The sequence below is a fragment of the Sceloporus undulatus genome, chromosome 4 (assembly GCF_019175285.1).
Source record: "Sceloporus undulatus isolate JIND9_A2432 ecotype Alabama chromosome 4, SceUnd_v1.1, whole genome shotgun sequence".
NCBI classification, from domain to species: domain Eukaryota; kingdom Metazoa; phylum Chordata; class Lepidosauria; order Squamata; family Phrynosomatidae; genus Sceloporus; species Sceloporus undulatus.
In genome coordinates, this window is record NC_056525.1 from 194807266 (window position 1) to 194826939 (window position 19674).

Consider the following 19674-nt stretch of genomic DNA (forward strand, 5'->3'; position numbering starts at 1 on the left):
AAAATCAAGTATTGCTTTTCTCTCTGAATGTAGTAATGTGGAGGGATTGGAAGTGAGCCTTGGATTAACTTGCACCCTTTTCCACCCTTCGTATTGTTGGGAGAGAAAAATAGACTTGAGGGCTCATATATATGTAAGTAAATACAATACCTCCCCCATAAGAAGCTGAAAACCATTATCAGGTGTAAAAGGATTCAGTCCAGGACATGATACTGAACCACTGAGTAAACACGGTCTAGTGGCAGGAAGCAGATCCATAGGAAGTAGAACATTCTGTTTTCCCATAGTTCTGTGGTAGCACAAACAGTTTAAATCTTACCTGTCCAAATTACCTTTCCTTCCTTGTTCCTCCCAGAAATCACCTGCTAAGAAGCTAACTAATGCACTTAGCAAGTCTTTAAGCTGTGCTTCCAGCCGTGAACCTTTGCACCCAATGTTCCCTGACCAGCCTGAAAAACCTCTAAACTTGGCTCATATTGTGTAAGTATTTCTGTGCTCTGGAGATAATAGCCTTTGTTATTAGGCCTTCTAGTTATTCTGATTTGAGGGCATAAAGGGACTTTTCCTTCCTATATATAATGTTGTTTATTAAACTACCAAATTGTGGCATGGATTTATTCATCTTTTTGGGATGCGGGGATGAAGTGGCTCAAGTAGTTAAGATGCTGAATCTGTTGATTGCAAGATCAGCAGGATGGCAGTTCAAGACCCGGGCACCGTATGATGGGGTGAGCTCCTGTCACTAGTCCCAGCTTCTGCCAACCTAGCAGTTCAAAAGCATGCAAATACAAGTTGATAAATAGGTACCACTCCAGCGGGAAAGTAAACAGCGTTCTGTGCAATCATGCTGGCCACATGATCACAGAACAGTCTCTGACAACGCTGAACACCACCCCCTATGGTCGGACACGACTTGACAACCTTGTCAACAGGGAATACCTTTACCTTTACCTTTTGGCTCACCTGTGTGATACTGTAAAGTCCAAAAAAAAATGTGGAAGGAAAAGTGAACTTTTTTAAATCAAATGCTGTAATTACATTACAAACTTTTTTTAAAAAAATGTATTCTGGAATTATTGTTCTGAATTTCAGTATAGCAAGTCCTTTATTTAGTAGGACTCAAAGGTTAATTTGATCCAGTTCTGGTTTTGGCCATTTAAACCATTAAATATCTGAAAAGTAAAGCATGTTTGGGGAAAAATAGAAATTGACTTTGCTTTTCTAATTTTTTTTCAATAAATTCTCTGAAATTTTCACATTATTGGTCATTGCGTGGGTTTAAAAGCACAGATACCAGTAAATTTCTCAGGCTCAGAGAAGACTTTTGGAGACTCAAAAACTCACATCAGAAGGATGGATGTGTGTTACAAGCCCCAGACATTCTCTGTCACTCAAATCAAGATCCAAATAGTAGAGAAATTTTAAGATACCATAATCTGCCATGCTGTGTCACATACTGTGGGAAAGAGGTAGCAGGGGTGGCTTTGCAGAATGGAAGAAAATAGCCAGAATGATATTAAGGTATGCTGAATATGTCAGATGTAAGAAGTCCTAGAGTATTCTCCCCAATTTGGGGGAGGGTGCAAGGTAATTTTATTATTCAGAGGGCTTTGCTAATTTCAGGCCCTGAGAGGTAGCAGACAGTTTGTGCTGGACTGATCCAGCACTGAAGGTTGCAGAGAAGGGATACCTTTTTGAACCCAGATTGGTTTGGGATTTTTCCAGATTTTTACCTTTTTCAGAACTAAATGAAAAAAAATGTCAATCGCTGTGTTAGTCATTTGGGGGAAATTGCCCCACATCCCTAAACTATTATCAAGAAAATGCGCCAAATTTACAGGTAACTCATATCTTAAGATTCACATTACTGAATGCAGTCCAAAGAAAATATTCCATTTAGAAAAAAAAGTGATATATCAGAGCAAAGACATAGATATAACACATCTCTTTAATACATACACACATACTCACACGCACACATTCTCTGTAAAGATAACCTTTTACTTGCAGGCACAATAATCAATATGAGTTCCTGCTTGTTCTCTGAAGTTATGCATCCCAGTATGAACCTTGGTGAAAATTAGGCCTCTAATAATCAAGTAGATTTGAGTCCATGGAATATCTGCCTGACATGTAAATAATTAAGTTCCCACAGCACTTTGAAAAAGTGGTCACATGGATATATAATCATTCAGCCCTAAATCCAGTTGCTAGGCTTAAACACACTTGAGGAATCAATTGCAAATGGTATACTAACATATATGTAAGTCCCAGCAATTCACTGGGTCCACTATAGGTAGAACTAGCAGAATTTAGACCTCCTATAATAAGATATGTGTATAGGGTCATTCTAACAAGGATAGACCACATTCCCATAGGGGCACACCACTATGAAACAACTGCTTGCAGAAGTGGTTGTTCTGTGTTGGCACCAGCTACATGTCACCAAGCCCTCAAATGCCTGGTTCCCAGTGGGGAGGAGCAGTCCACACATGGCTCCTCTATGCCTGGCTTCTAAGGAACTCAGATAGTATAGATGAGGTAGTTTCAACAGTCTCCTGGCCAGGGAGGAGGTAATTATTCTAGCCACCCTGCACTCACTGTTTTGGTTCTGAGTACGTGTAGAAGCCAAACCTTTGAGGTATAGAGAGCTGGAGCCAGCAGCCTCCTTTTTCTCTTTGACACCGATGGTGGCTTCTTCCTTGCCAACACAATTTTCTTCTTGCCTTCACCACTTTCACCTCCATCACCATAACTATCCAAACTAAAAAAGTAGGACTCTGGCCCTTATTCCTAGTATATTGAGAAATACCATTCAGGCTTACTCAGTAGTTTTTGTATATTAACTACTTCTCCCATGATGTAAATGTCTTTAAGTAGTACAGACCTTTAATAGATTTATTTTTATGTTCTGTTTTATCAGCCTTAAGTCAAAATTTCTTCTCCATGTAGGTAATCATTCTGTATTTGTATGTATCCCTATTGCGCATGTGGTGTAATAAGGACAAGGAATATTATGTTACATAATGACTGTCTGTGGTTGCCTGCACTGTTGGAAGTCACTAAGCCTTCTCTGACATGAAAAATCTCACATGGATATTAAATACTGTGCAATGATTACTAAGATCATTCTAAATAAATGAGCAGTTATTATAAGGCTAATCAATGTATTATAGTAATAAATTAAAACTCTACACTAAAATCTTATCAGAAGCTGTGTTGAATAGCTGAAATGCTCTATTTGTTTAAACTCAGTGATTAATGCTTTCAAAGGCTGCATCTTAGTTAAAAATTGGTTTTGACAATAAATTTGTAATGCTCAAAAGAATTGGTTTGAAATGCTGGAACTCAACCCATTTGGTTTCTTAGACTACAAAACAGAAAGAAAAAAACCCTAAAAGAACATGTATATCTCAGTTAATGGATATGTTCATAGGCATTATTTGTTTGGTACCAGAGGTAGAAATAATGTGGAAAGAATAGGAACAGATTCATACACTCCACACACAAAAAGGAAGCAGTCCAATGTGTTTCAGCCAACCTTTTATTCAAAAGTAATGTCACGCATGTGTGAAATAAAACAACCAAGGCCCTGTTTCCACAAGCCAAATAAAACACACACACCCCATCCTCTCAGCAGGGACTGCAGATGATGCAGGGCCCAAACCTGTTCAGTGCCAAACCTGGGGTATACCCCTCTTAATATGAATTTTCAAAATTCCCTCTGTTCCAACAATGAGTGGCTGTTTGAAACTTGTCCTATTGTGCCACCGTCATGGCAGTGGGTCACTCTGAGGTCAGAACAAGTTGCCCAGCCATGGGACCACAGCTGGGCACCTCATTCTGACCTCAGGATTACTAACTCACCACTGCGGTAGCCACACCAGGTAGCACAGTAGGACATGTGTGCAAAAATCTGGCATCAGAACGGAGGGCCTAAGGTCATGAGGTAGGCTGGGGCAGCTTTGGGACCAAGATACTCCAGACTGTTCCCCAGAATAGCATGCCCAATGCTGACAGGACCTGAGTCAGGTAAACTTTGCATAAGTAAACAAAACCATTTTGTTATCTTCTAGATCCCACTTGAGGGCTTCTTCCAAAATTCATCCAGGAATAACTTCTTTCACTAACCTTCCACTTTCCTTATGATTTCCATTTAGGTGGCCAAATGTATAGGTCTGTGGGGTTTTTTTTTAACATGCTGGTGAGGCAGCCTTATGTGCTCTGCTTTTCTCTGTTTTGTTGTATCCATAGTAAGAGATTCTGGAGACAGCTGCTGTTTACTTTGTCTGTTGTGGTCAGGCACATGCTGCTACATTTGTAATTCTTTACACAGAATCCCATTCTTTCCCAGCTCAGGCTTTATTGCATTGTTTACTGCAGACATATCGCTGCAGCACAACATGAAAAGTTTGTATTTCTCTAGCCCTCCTTCATCATCCCAAGGCTTCACAATGCCGGTGTCAAAAAAAAAATCCAGCTAGACACAGGAGAAGGAAGAAAAGCAGGAGCTTGGTTGATATAAAAAGACTTTGTAAGCATGAGTTTTTGTATCAGAAGCTTTGTTAACTGTATACTGATTATTTAACAGAAAGAATCTGCTGAAAAGATAATAAAGACCAAAAGAGTCAGAGGACAAATTTAAAGTAAACCATTTTGTGAATAATTGATGAAATATTGTAGCTCGTAGCTCGTTAACATGTTGAAGAATTTGCCCTTGTGTCATTTTAAAATAACCAGTAAGCCAATAGCTTCACACATAAAGCAAACATTAAAAACATACTTATTTTAACCGTTGTGGGGCTTGGGTGAAGAAAATGAGCACTCCCTTCACAAGCTAAAATCAATGTAGCTAAGATAATATGACCAGTATTCTACATCAGTTATTTAGTTAAGTATACTTAATTAACTAACTTAAATGAGTAACCCGTCATAGCCCGACTCCCCCATAGCTGAAGGAAACATCATTTCCCCATGCTCTGGTGTCAGCAATCCCCACAATCATGACTGAGTAATGGTCATAAATAGAGAAACTATGTGTCAATAAATCTAGGTTACTGTTCAGTATTCAAATTCATTGTGACACTATTGCTATGATCATAACTCCCTCCCAGCCAACTTTGCAGTAGTATTGTAAACTGTAGTGCTAAAATAACCTGTGTGATGAGAATTTGGAATCAGTATTTTATGCATGTGTCAAATGTAACAAAACATTGGGGTACTGGCCTGCTTTTTACTTTCTGAATCCAGGGGTGGTTTATAACATTTCTTTCCTTGAAGCATTACAAAAAAATGCCCTCCCCTAAGTCTAGATACATAGTACCCATACTCTCCATACTGTTCTGTCATTTGAGGGAGAAAAATCCCACAAGCGTCTTTCCTCATTCCTGGCGGTAAAACTACAATAACAAATGAACAACACATTCCACTTTGTTTCCAACACCAAAATCTACTAAATGAAGGAGCTTATCTAATATTTGAGCTAACCCTGTTTCAAACATAGCCACGGTGCTCTCTCTTTCCTATGTGAACACACACTATTGCTGCTGCTAGGGCCAATAGGTTAAAATGTCTTGCTGCCCAACTGAGACACCAATTCCTTTCTTTACCCATTCACTCCAAACTGTGCCACCTGCAGCAGATGACCTGACCCAACAGTGTGGGAGTTCTTGCCCTGAAAAACAGCTTTGTTTTAATATATTTCCACATGAGGAGAAAACTGACGGCTATATTGGAATTGAAATCCATGTAATTCATCATTGTGTTAACTAAGATCTAGAGAAATTACTCTGGTCTCTAGCTCTTTTTCTCCCTTCAATAAAAACTGTATATGATAGGAAATTGTCCCCATCTACAAAAGCTGACTGAGATCATAGCCTATTGAAATGACTGGAAGGAATTGTTTGTGATTAATTTCATCCTGGTGTTTTCAATGAGACATGTAGCCTTACTTTATCTGTATTTATTTGTTGGAACTTAGTATGCAGAGGATCTCAACCCTCATCATAACTAACGTTAGCTGGATTACAACCAGTGTGTTTTAATACAAGAAGGCATCCTGGGATATAAAACTTTCAAGGTAGCTGCATTGGCCATACCGGGGGGGAGGATCTCAAATCAATCCTGTTGCAATATCTTTATTGGGCCAACCAAAAGGATAGATGGAGGGAAATTAAGGACTGTAAAAAAGCAGTCAGGTATTTGGTCTATTTTGATCTTAAGATATTCCCCCTCACCCTTCTCATACTCTCCAGTCTTTCACAGATGAAAACTGTGATGTGTGTGGCCAAGCAACAGAGTGTAGTCAAGATGAGATGTTTTTAAAAAGAAAACACACAAGCTAGGATAGGCTGTACTATTTTGCTTTTGCCTGAGTTTACAGGGAAGGGCAAGATTGTGCCTCCTCCTCTCTTCTCTTCCTTGCTGAGTTAATTGAATGAAAATTACTTTTGCACTTTGACTGCATCAGTTGAAGTAAGCTAAGGGAAAGGGGGAAGTGGGAAGAAGAGAGAGAAGCTTGGACATTTTAAAAGCAGCTGAAACGGTAAGACAACAGTAGATTGATTGGGACTGACTCTGACAAATAAGGAGAGTTGGAAGGGTTCCTTAAGTGCCGCTCCATGTGCAACCTTTTTTCTGACTGAGAGAGTAGAGGTAATGGTGACTAGATACAGAAATAAAAATGCACAAGTTGTGGGGAAAGCCTCACATGCAGGACAACTGACATAAATTAGAATGGGAGAAAAGAAAAGCTACACAAAGTCTTTAAGAATATCTTCTTACTAGAGTGGTTTTTATTCTTAAATGTAATGAAAGATAAACTGTATCATGAAAAAAGCTCTAGGCAAGCATCCAAGCAAAGGGATATTGCAACCACTTTTAATGCTAGACTCATGCTAGCAAAGTCCTCTTTCTGCCTGCAGCAGTCATTTTTACTAAGGACAAACATCTTTGGTAGAGCTATGTCTGCATTTCTACTGGCATTATGCACTGGCTTTAACATGGTGTTTACCAGTGTAAGTGCCCCAAACAGTGTATGTAAATGGAAAGTAGTAAATACACTCAAACTTTGTTCAGTTCTATTTAATAAATGCTGTAACCAAACACTGTAGTTTTAACTCCCTGTTTTATATCAATGTAATATGCTAATGCAGACCCCCCAGAGAACAATTACCTCTCTGGCTGCTTAACTGTATTCTTATATTTAACATTTGGTGTGTTGCGATTGAAACCTGCAGTAAAGTACTGTGCTTGTTTGCTATTTCATAATATTGCCGTATCTGGTACTTTTTACATGCAGGGGTATACAGAGCATAGCTTTTACAGATAAAGATTATACTTTGACCACGACAGTTGTCTGAAACTTTACAAAGTGCTTTACAGATTTTATTAACTAGGGGGCTATAGAAACTGCCCCAAAGGGGTAGTCTACAGCCACCTCTTTACTGGCTGGATTGGGGCCACCACGGCCCTGATCCTGCCTCTGGAGAGCACAATAAGGAGTCGCAAAAATCAGCTCCTTTTTGCACCCTCCAAGCAGCACCATAGCCGTGGCAGTGCAGCTTTATGACGCCCCTTCGGGGCTGCATCATCTAGATGCAGCACCAGAAGGGCATCATGATGGTGCATGCCATGTGGACTGGCACATGCCAAAATGGTACCCTGGGGGGCAAGGTTAGGGCATCCAGCATGTGGATGCTGTGCCCTAACTCCACCCACAGGGTCCAGGTGATCATCTAACACATTTTACAGTGTATTTTCTATAACAATATTGCTAGTTATCAGAAACCTTTTAGGTAAAAACATTTTGTTTATTTAAATTTATAATATAACTGGCATTCATGATGCTGCTTAGACACAGCCAAATTCAGGAGGAGTGATTTTTATTTGAGCAGCAGACTTCCATGTTGCACATAGTGCTGTTCAAACTTGCCTGCTTTGAAATACAGTTTATGATGCATCTGAACTCCCCTGAGAAGTATTAAGGCAGAGAGCTGCATGTACAATGTGGGAAGGTGCTGTTGTTCAAGGAATACAACACATAAAAAACCCACAGACAGTCATATAGGTCTAGTTCCAAGATTTTGAGATCCTAGCCCTACATTTTACCTGTAATAAGTTATTCATTGACCACGGTATCCTTCTGAAACGCCTGAGAGAGTTGGGTATCAGGGGCACTGCGCTCCAGTGGTTCCGATCCTACCTCTCAGGAAGGTTCCAGTCGGTGAGGCTGGGGGATAGTTGCTATCATAAAAGAGAGCTGACATCTGGTGTTCCACAGGGCGCCATTCTATCCCCCACACTGTTTAACATTTACATGAAGCCGCTGGGAGAGATCATCCGGAAGCATGGAGCACAGTGTTATCAGTACGCTGATGACACCCAGATCTATCTCTCCATGTCACCGACTGATACAGTGACTAAGGATGGCACCTCCCCTCTGGATACCTGCCTGAAGTCAGTAATGGGCTGGATGAGGAAAAACAAACTCAAGCTGAATCCAGAGAAAACAGAGGTACTCGTGATAGGTACACCAAGTCCAGATAGGGAAATTTGTCATCCTATCCTTGATGGGGTTATGCTTCCCCTAAAGGATAAAGCTCGCAGTTTGGGAGTACTCCTGGATTCATCCCTACAGTTATCATCTCAAGTAGATGCGATGGCCAGGAGTGCTTGGTATCAGCTTCGGCTGATATGCCAACTGTGTCCCTGTCTGGATCGAAAGGACCTTGAAACTGTAGTATATGCACTGGTAACCTCTCGCTTGGATTTCTGTAATGCGCTCTACATGGGGCTACCTTTGTACCAGGTTCGGAAGCTACAGCTAGTTCAGAATGCAGCAGCCAGATTGATCACAGGTACTCCGAGATCGGACCACATAGCATCTATATTAAAATCTCTCCACTGGCTGCCTATTAGCTTCCGGGCTTGGGCCCGAGTTACTTGAGGGAGCGCCTCTCCCTACATAATCCGCCCCGCACCCTCAGAACAACGGGGAAATTTTTACTTGATTGCCCCAAGGTAAAACTAGCAGCAACTCACCGGAGGGCTTATACGGCGACAGCCCCTACCCTCTGGAACGCACTCCCAGAAAAGATCCGACTCTGTTCTACATTAGAAGCCTTTAAGAAGGCATTAAAAACCCACCTCTTTCAAGTAGCATATCCTCCCGATTCTGTTTAGATTAAGGAGTCCCCCCCGCCCCCAACTGATGGTTTTAAGGATCTGTATATGGTTCAGGTTTTTAGGAAATTGTATGAAATTGTGATTGTAATTACTGAGCCATTTTATTGTTTTGTACTGTGACATGTGTCACATGCTTACTATGTTGTGAACCGCTTTGATCTACAGGAAAGGCGGTATATAAATAAAGTTTTATTTATATTTATTTATATTTATCCATTAATCTTTCACATAGATACATTGGCCTTCAGTTTGTAAATTATCTCTGTGGTATCTAAATAATTGTGGATGAAATGGCTTTTTTCAATGGAACAGTGAGGATAATGCATTCTCCTGCCTCCCTACACTAAATATACCCTCAAAATATGGGTTATGTAGTCTTAGGAACAGCTGGTACGGAGAGAGAGAGAGAAAAGGGAGAAATTCTGTTGTATGAACTGAGTTCTGTCCAACATCCATTATATCTAGACCTAGAAAACAGACAGATGTACTTAGCTGTTTAAATCCAGTTATCAGATGGCATTATTTCATATTCTATGCTATACTATCTAAATTTTAGGAAGGCAAATACTCTAACAGTGGCCTTAAATATACAGTACTATGTTGCCAATCTCTATGTTTAACTTTTTTTAAAAAATAAAAATGTCATTAGCAATTATGTAAAAATATAACAAATGTTCTGATCTTGTGCAGTTAGATTTGAAGGATTGTACTTTCATGTTGACCCACAACAAGGCTACCTGCCAGCATAAACCTAAGATAAGAGTGTTAATTATGAATTAGGTTGGATTTCCTTACCTTCAGCAATTTTTAAAAAGAAAATACTTCGTCTTAATTAATAGTTTTTGTTTCTGTATTTCATTTCTGCTGCAAAAGAGATACTTGGTAAGTAAAACGTTATTCTGTTAGTACATGTTTGTGAGGGGAAAACAATATTTATCAGAATGGGTTGGCATTCTGATTATAACTTTGAATGTGTATTCCAGGTAGCAAATTAATTTGTTAGTAATACTAAGCTATGTAATGACCAGTAAATCTGCAATGAAATTATTTAATAGGTAAGTCACTGAAGCTGACATATATTTTATTGATATATGAAATAGCATGTTCGGGTTGACTGGTTTTAACTTAAATGAAAACATTGTGCTGCACGTTTGCTGGTAGTTACTTAGTATGATTCTTTGGAAGAGTGAAAAGAAGCACACAACTTCTCCAATGTATTGCTATCTCAGAGTTTCCCCACCCTTGCCCCCTTCTTTAAGTCCTCTTCCTGTGTCTCCAGTTCTATTAAAATGGAGACAAAGGGACCAAGTCTCTGACTGGTCCTTATCTCCATAGTTAACTGGTGAGGATGTAGTATCCAGGCATAGGTTAAAAGGGACAGTTTATCCAAGCAAAATCAGGGACCACGGACGAGCTTTAAATTCATCATTACAAAGAAAAAATTGAGTGTGTTCATGCATACATCTTTCTACATATCTGTATAGTATTGCCAGGAACTTGAGAGTTTTGTTGGCATCAGTCATAAATAGTGTTAGAACAGACTTAGAAAAATTTTAAATAGCGACATTCTCATTCAAAGCCCTTTTCTAGAACAAAGAGGGAGGAGATATTCAGGAAATTCTAGAACTGGTGGCTTGAAAGACAGGGAAGGATCACAACTTTTTCAGGAAGTGCAAAGAGTCCCTTCATTCCTGGCAGCATTTCCTATTCACAGAGTAGAAGAGCCAACAGATTTTGACAGTTGACCTTTTCCTTCTCACAGATGGCTTTTGTATGCATGGTTCTACTGTGCCACATGCATAAACTTGTCTCTCCATATGAACTACTCTCCCTAAAATAGGTCATATGATGTTATACTGTTACAGTGTAAATTGTTCAGGATTGGGAAGCAACTGTTCTGAAGCCCAAATAAAACTACCTGAGCAAAGCTATGGTTCCTACTACATGGTAGCTTCTGCCACCTTTTTTGCGAGTTTAATACTTACAAGAGAGGGCACTTTAGTGCTCCCCTAACTGGTATGCAACGGAGCCTGATTTTATGCAAATCTATAGCAAAATCACTAACATGTGGGCTAGGTTTCTGCCTACCATTCCAGCACCCTGCAAATATTTTACAGATGATTTGTAAACCCCATCTCATTATTATTATTATTATTATTATTATTATTATTATTATTATATTTGTTTTATCCCGCTTTCCTCCTGATACAGGGACTCAAGGTGGCTAACAAAATTTAAAACAGTCTAAGTTTAAAAAACAATTCAAACAATTAAAACATTACGTTATGCAGAAAGTGCTGTAGCAGATCCTCATCAAGGACTTTAGTTTTTCATGTCAAATAGCAAAAAATCCTTTGATGAGGGTTGCCATGGCAAACTTCTAGGGACGCCCTTCATAAAGAAGGTACACAAGCTTGACATTCAGAAAATATACAAACAATTCTATCTATGAGTCTATGAATTGTAATTTCAAGCCATCATTTCATTGCTGCTTGTTATTATGAAACAATGGTCAAGCAAGGATTATAAATGCTAATAACTACAATCAACCAATTTACTGCATTTATTGTATTTAAATGTACAAGTGATAATGCATATTCGTCGTGAGCAAAGGTTATGACCCTCTGAATATGGTTGTTGCTGGAGTAGAAATTGAATCATCTCTGGTGGATATATGATTTTTCAAAAAAAAAAAGTAGCATTCCTTCCAGAGCTTAGATAATTACTTTTGGGGGGGGATTAATTCCTGTTACACATTGCAGATTTTTAGAAGTAATCTGTTGCTGTCACTTGTTCCAGTGTTGAACAAGTGACTCATAGGGTTAATGGTTACAATACAGTATTGTTCATTACAGTTACACTTGTTGCAGTGTTTGTTGCTTTTCTGTTACAGTGGGCCCTCCCTATCGGTGGCTTCCAAAGCACAAATTTGACTACCTGCCGATTTCCACAGCCCACTGAATAAACTAGGGCACGATTATATTTTTTCATCTGCACATGGCCCCAGAGCCAAACCCCTACTATTATCGAAGGCCTACTATACTGTTTGTTTGTTTTTTGAGAGAGCGAGAGAGAGAAAATAGGTTCTAAAATGGCTTAATTATCAAAATGCTTCTAAAATGACCTTAAAGCAACCTTTGAATGTAACTTGAAACTATTACTCATAACACCAGTAAAGTAGCTTCACTTTTACTTGTTATATTTCTTTCATATATTACTTTTGCAATGTGGCTTCACTGCATTCTCATTACACTGGTCCCCCGGGTTACGAAATACCCAGGTTACGAAATTTTCGGGATACGAATAAATCCCATAGGGATTTATTGTTTCGGCTTACGAAGGTTTTTTCGGGTTACGAAAAAACCCCGGCGCTGTTTTAAATGGAGCCGCGGCGCAGCCGCGGCTTTTTCCCCATTAGCGCCTATGGGCTATTCGGCTTACGAAGTATCCCGGGTTACAAAAGCGGCGGCGGAACGAATTAATTTCGTAACCCGGGGTACCAGTGTATTCTAAAAAGTACAGTAGTTTGCTGCATTGCTTGTAAATCAGGCTGGTTCTAAACTGGTTCTTTTTAAAACAGAGATTCTTATACTAACAAGAAATCGGTGAAATGAGAACCAATTTGAAGGGTGCTGAAGGAATTTCTGCATTCTGTTTTATCCATCCTCTTTATGCATCAGAATTATTCAAAGATATGGCCATGTTAATCTGAGAAAGTAGAATGAAGTCTACAAAAGCTTGTGCTGCCAATTTCTTTCTTTCAGTTAGTCTCAAAGGTGCAACAAGATCTCTCTACATCAGAATTATTATTTCTGTAAAGCAAAAAAAAAAAAAAATCAAGCAAATTGTATAGAGAATGCCTCGGTAGATAAAAAGGTGTTTTGCCAACAGTCCTATTCCTCCGTGTAAGGACTGCTTTTATTAACATGTAGAATTAGAGTGCAAGAACAGAATATTCTGCCATCCTGTTGGCTAATAAAATTTGCATATGTTGAGATTGTCTGTTGAACTCTGTATTGCATTAAAGTGTTGTCTTATAAGTCATTTTGTCTTCCTTCAAGGCCTCCTAGACCAGTCACCAGCATGAATGACACATTGTTCTCCCACTCTGTTCCCTCAGGAAGCCCTTTCACAAATAGAAGGTGAGTCTTCCTCCTGATGTATTTTCAGATACAGTTATTAAATATCTGCTTTTGTTTTATTGTTTAATTTCCTACATCACAATGAAAGCAGTGGTAGGAAAAGAAGAAAGAAATGCCTTAGAATTTTTTGACTAAATTTATTTTGCACATTTATATCCTGCGTTTCTTGAGTCATGGAACGCAACAAAGCATATTGAAAGTTCACAGGTAGTCTTCCAACAAAACACTGACAAGATCCTGGTGTGCTTGTGTTCTGGCTTTGCTCTGTTGTATACCTTCACTCCATTCCAAGGCACAGGCCTTGTTCAGAAAAAGCATTTCCTATTCTTCCTTGCTTCCTTTCACATGCCTGCCATAAGAGGAGACATGGAGCTTTTCACATTATGTGCGGTGATTCCACCTCAGCTGTCATGGTTCCAAACTATGGATTCCTGGGATTTGTAGTTTAGAGAGGGGTATTTGGAATTCTCAGTCACAGAGCGCTAGCCTCACCAGACTACAAATACCAGGATCCCATAGGATATAGCCACAGCAGTTAGTGGAATCATAGTGCTATGATCATGTAGTGTGGAAGAGCTCAGAAAACCTAGTGTTTATTATTTATAGTATACATATTATAGTATTAGTTTAGTTTAGTTCTTTAGAAGCCAGTGTTGTAAACCATGTTTTGCAATCATAATTTGCAGTTGTGATTTATAGGGAGCACATAAAAACAATAGTTTGAACATTATACGAATAAATCCCATTTCCTTGAAAGTCCAGTACTCAAGGGGAAATGGAGGGAACTGGACGGAATAATCAAGTTCATCCTGCATTTCTTGCAAAGCATGGTTTGTTGGACCAGCAACATTATGTCTGAGCCGTAAATACAGATGTATCCACACTGCAGAAGTAAAGCAGTTGGACACCACTTTAACTGTCATGGCTCCATCCTGTGGAATCCTAGGATTTGCAGGTTGGTCATTTAATCAGCCTGATCTGTCAGAGAGTGCTAATGAATCACAAAACTATAAATCCCAAAACTTTTAATCCCAGATTCTGTAGGATAGAGTTATGACAGTTAAAGTAGTGTCAAACTGCTTTATTTTCTGCAGTGTGGATAACATCACTTTCAGTGCATTTTTGAAAATTCTAGTGTCTTAGAACTAGGGGGGCTTAGAAATGCCATCTTTATGAATTCCAGTACAAACTATCCTGGAATTTAGATCAAAACATTGCTACCTATTGAATTTAGCACCTACCCAAATGTAAAAAACATATTTTTTAAAATCCACATCTTTCATGAAGATAAATTGAAAAACAATTTACATTTCAATATGTATTTTTGTGCAGGTGTGTGGGTGTGGGTGTGCACGCGCATGCGCGCACGCATTTACATACAGGTATAGGGTGTGTGTATGTATAGGAAAGCATCCTGAAACCACACAGTGGATATGTAAATACCAAGAAGCTGATGAGAACATACTGAAAAGATATCCACATTAGAAATGCCTCAGTTTGTCTCTAATGTTTGTCACATTAGGCAGTGGCCCATGCACTGGGAAGCTACCAATTAAACTATTGTAAAATGCTCTATGTAGGGCTGACCTTGAAGAAGTCTTGGAAGCTGCAGCTAGTGCAAAATGCAACAGCTTGACTGCTGACTACGATACCATATAGGCTCGAAACAGGCAGGCCAAAAAAACCATGGCAGAGCAGCACCAGTGTCATTCATGCCAGGGCCAGGACAACTGCACACGTCCAGCCCCAAACCAGGCTGCCACCACAGTCCTAAACCAGGCCACCAAAAAGGAGCAGATTTTTCCAGTGCTTTTTGGCCCAGTTCTTTTCTGAAAATGCAGCATTGGCATGGTTTCCTGTCATGTTTGGGGTGTGCATCAGCTAAACACTATGCCCTGAATGCGGTGGGAAACCCATCTGTTTCGGGCTGTAGACAGCATATCATGCCAGACTTAAAAGAATTGCTCTGGCTGCCAGTATTCAGTATCTGAATTGAAGGTATGTCTGAGGATATCCAAAGCCCTAAATGGTCTGGGTCCACAATGCTTGAAGGAGCACCTCTCCCTCTGTGCGTGTGCGCGCGTGTGCGTGCATGCGTGCCTGAGGACTGAGGTCTGCTGGGGAAGGGGTCCTCTTTTTTGTCATACTAGTAAGTCTATACACTGTTATGGGACACGGGAGAGGGCGTTCTCAGCTATGGTACCCTAACTGTGGAATGCCCTCCCCTTGTAGGCTTGATTGGCACCAACACTCATTTTATGTGTGCATCAAGTGAAACATTGGTTGTTCATCCAACCTTTGGGCTTTATCAGTTCATCCTAAATAATGATGTTACATTACTATTTTTATTTAAAAAAAAAAATCTTTTAAATCTGTTTTACTCTTTATAATATTAACTATATATATAGTAGCTTATTTAAATTATTTATTGTTTTAAACTGTTCAATTTCATGTTTTTAAAGTTATTTGTATGTTAACTCAAGATCACTTTGATATAGAGTAGGATACAAATATTTTAATTAATAAATAAAAAGTTATCATTGGTTTGGTTTCATATTATTTTGGGTTTTTAATTAGTTTTTCAATGCAACAGACTGCCAAATATTCATATAAGATGTAGATTCAAATTTGTTGAGAAGGCAAATAGTCATCTGTAAATTACTTATTCATTGTGTGAAAATGTAAAAGGCCCTTAGCCCTCATCTGGGTTTGCCCCTCACTTATGCTGACAACAAGAATTGTTAGGGATGATGCAGATGTGTGTAGTTTGCACGTTAAAACTGATTGCAGTAAATCTTCTGAGTTATTTCTGTGGAGCAGTTTCCATGCCAAGAAGCAAACTATTTGTGCAGGACTGCATCTATCCTTCTGTTTGTTTCATCTGCTGCATAAAAAAGGTTTAATATGAATTGAGCAAAAAATTTAAAGACACACTAATAGCCATAGTTAGTGTGCAGTGGATCTTATTTACTTATCTGAGTCTTTAAAACACTAAGAATAAGCAAAGCAAAGTATTTTCTGTCCTTCTTTTATTTAAATAATACATAATAAATAAACAATAACAAAAGTTCAGTATTTTTAGACAGAGCCAGAGTTTGGCAAGCAAATACACTTCTTAATTGCTTGTTTATTATGCTTAATTATTATGACTTGAGTGTGGATAACATCACAACTTCCTAGGACCAAAGAGGAAGTTCTAATAATTATCTGAATGTGAAAGCTCCAACTACAGCAACAAATCCTTTGTGTTGTTAGCACAGTCTTGCAATGTTCAGTGTTACTGTTGTTTTGTACTTCTATGGCTTATGCAGGTCTTTTGTCTGCATTTTTTAAAATGTATGTTAGTTTCCTTCTCATAGTGACATCCTTGTGAAGCAACAAGTATATGGGTTGTTTTTTTCTTTCCACCCTGATTGACATGTGTACAGGTTGAGTATCTTGTATCCAAAATGCTTGGGACCAGAAGTGTTTTAGATATCAGATTTTTTTTGGATTTTAGAATATTTGCATATCTGGGGACTCCACCTTCCACCTGCAAATGAACACGCAGGAGCACTGCAGCCACTTCCTTGAAGGTGGAAGCAAGTGGCTGGTGGGCTCCTCAAAGATGGGAGCACAAAGAATGTGTGTCTGGCTTACCACCACCTTCGCTGCTACCCTTCACCATTTTATATATAAGGACTTCAGCATCATATCACATGAGATCAGGTGTGAAATTTTCCAGATGTGGCATCATGTCTGCAGTCAAAACATTTTGTAGTCTGGAGTATTCTGGACTTTCAGATTAAGGATGTTCAACCTGTATTTTATTATTAATGGCAGTAACTCTGTCTACAATTGATGTGAACTGAATGCTCTGAATTCACATAAACATATCCCTGTGTGTGTGTTTCTGCTTGTACATACTGTTAATATGGTGTCATTGTTTGAATCATTCAGGTTACTTGAGAATATAAATGTAGCCAATGCTGTGGTTGATGAGCATTCTGTCATAAAGCTGTATGTAAATCAGCTTGAAAACAATTCACGGTCAGTATAAGAGCACTAAACCACTAATGGATGTAGTTCTGTAGCTTCTCCACTAAAATAGTTCTATACATATGTTAGTCATTTAGTAAAATTACTAAAAATGAGGATACATTGGCTGACTCCATGATTTTTTGTACTTAGGTGGGTTTTACTTTTTAGAAAAAAGAATTTCTACAAAAATGGAACTTCTGTGGTTTTAATAAAATTTAAAATGGATTTCATGCCAAGCCTGGAACCTTCCTCTTTTACCTTCAATTTTGCAGACGATAAGTATTTTACATGTGCCACATACACCTGTGGCAGTTTTCACTCTTAGACAAGCTAACATATGAATTTTAATTTGAGCAAATCTTCAAAACACTGAGGAGGAAGCACAAATCAAAAGGGAGTCAAACAATGAAAAACATGAGAAGTTGGTCCTGATAGAGACTCATCAGTACATTCAAGAATGTTGGTCTCCCCATCTAGATGAGGTTGATCTGACATATGATAATCAATGGAAAGTCATGCAATTATTTATATCACACCATAAGTGGCATATCTCAGAGCCTCAACAGCCAAGTGATACTTAAAGAATTACTGAGGATTAAAACTGCTGTACTTTAATGTTGTATTTGAGACCTTTGCTCGGAATCCCACATGTTTCTATTTTCTTTGCTAAAGCTCCTCCATGGGATATTCAGTCTGGATTGGCACCATGACATTGGGAGGAGAAGGATTTAACCCTTTTCTCAGGTGCCATTTATCTGCTGAAAAATCATACATTCAATTATAAGACCCTCAACTTAAAATGTACAGTTGTTATTTCACAAGTTTCACATAAACTTGGGAATCTATAAAATCATATTTTTGGAGCAACTATGTTTCAAAACAACAGTCTTGTCTTGATATAATGATGTTTATGAGAAGGATATTTTTGACATCAGTGCAAATATGGGTGATATTTACGTAGTGGCCTCTGCATTCCGTGTCAAAACATCCAGTTCATGCGATGCTCAGGTGCACTGTATTAAACTGCTAGGTAGTTATTCTGGAACAGAACTTAAAAGGCTTCAACTATGTCCTTTGGAATGAAACAACAGAAAACTGATCAAACGAAACTTTGAAAGCATGTAAGGTTGATCAGTTTTAATGATTCAAGTAGCTGTCAGGCTTAGATCTCTCTGTTATCTGTCTATTCATTTGTCTATGCCAGAATCCCATGTGTACATCCAAAAAAACCCTTCATTATACATATATAGCAAGGATTGTTAGTGGTCATTTCCAGCCTTTGGTACTTCACAAATCCAGAGCAGCTTTATTTTGCATTTTTTGATCTATTAATAATATACCAAAGATCCCTAAAGATACAATTTTCTCATTATGGATAGGTAAGGGTGGGGGGAATTTCAGATGAAGTGATATCCTGGCTGTGCTGTTAGTACATTATGGCCAGGATCCAAAGGACTGTGAAGTTAGCCCAAAAATGCTTTAGGTTTTTTTTCTGAAAGGATTCCCCCTGTTCACCTATCGTAAAATACTTTTAAAACAGAAGGAACATCAAATGTAATATGTGGTACTGTATTTTGAAGTGAACTTGGGGGCCTTCTGTTCAAAGAAAAAATCAAGGGTTTCACTGAACCATCACATAAAGTCTATAACCAAAGAGTCATCTAGTCCAGTGCCCTATTTTTCCCCTGTGGCTAACCAGTGCTTTTAAAAAGCCTGTACATGCTGTATGAAATCAATATCTCTCCCCCAGCTATTGGTGTTTATTGGCAGTCTGTGTATGAACATGAAAGTTGTGTTTTACTGTCATTTTTAAACAGCACTGATGGATTGTTACCCATGAATTGGTATAATCCCATTTTAATTAGAGCCTATGAGTCTTGTGTGCATTTAAGCCACCTTTAAAGGAATATATGAATACATAGAAAAGTCATTATCTGTGTATTGTGTATCTTTGAATTCATTCGACAGCACAAGAGTAGGATAGCATACTTTCCCAGCTATTGAAAAAGAGTGATTTAGTAGCTTCTTCAGGACCTTGGGGAATGTTTACTGTGTTCCCATCAGCAGCTCTGTAACATGTCATATTTAGTTACAACTAATTTAAAACCATATTTCTCTTTAATTGTTTACTGCTGCCATCTATCTGAATACATATCTGTGTAATTAAAGTCATTTCTCCTGACATATATGTAACTTTAAGTTTAATTTATATAGTGCTACCACAAATCTGTGTTAACAAAGCAAGATATCAGACAATCTGTGAAGTCTAGAGCAGTCTAGAACCCCCATCCCTTCATAAGTGCTGAATGCTGCATGATTTTGATTT

General features: G+C 38.7%; 2 protein-coding genes across 27 annotated transcripts in view; both read left to right on the top strand.

The window, feature by feature from the left end:
* The window catches only part of SPIDR (scaffold protein involved in DNA repair), a 1328422-nt gene that overhangs the window by 820801 nt on the left and 487947 nt on the right, over nt 1–19674 (top strand). The gene's annotated exons all lie outside the window — the stretch shown is intronic.
* Nucleotides 1–19674, top strand: part of DTNA (dystrobrevin alpha) — a 287062-nt gene that overhangs the window by 220055 nt on the left and 47333 nt on the right. For 8 of the 26 annotated variants that reach the window (XM_042463198.1, XM_042463199.1, XM_042463193.1 and 5 more), the window contains 4 exons: nt 356–480; nt 10060–10068; nt 13248–13328; nt 17268–17357. In XM_042463198.1, the coding sequence (XP_042319132.1) occupies nt 356–480; nt 10060–10068; nt 13248–13328; nt 17268–17357 (305 nt within the window). Of the gene's footprint in view, nt 1–355; nt 481–10059; nt 10069–13247; nt 13329–16827; nt 17040–17267; nt 17358–19674 lie in introns of those variants that run through there. The other 18 variants (XM_042463204.1, XM_042463206.1, XM_042463212.1 and 15 more) reach the window with 5 other exon arrangements.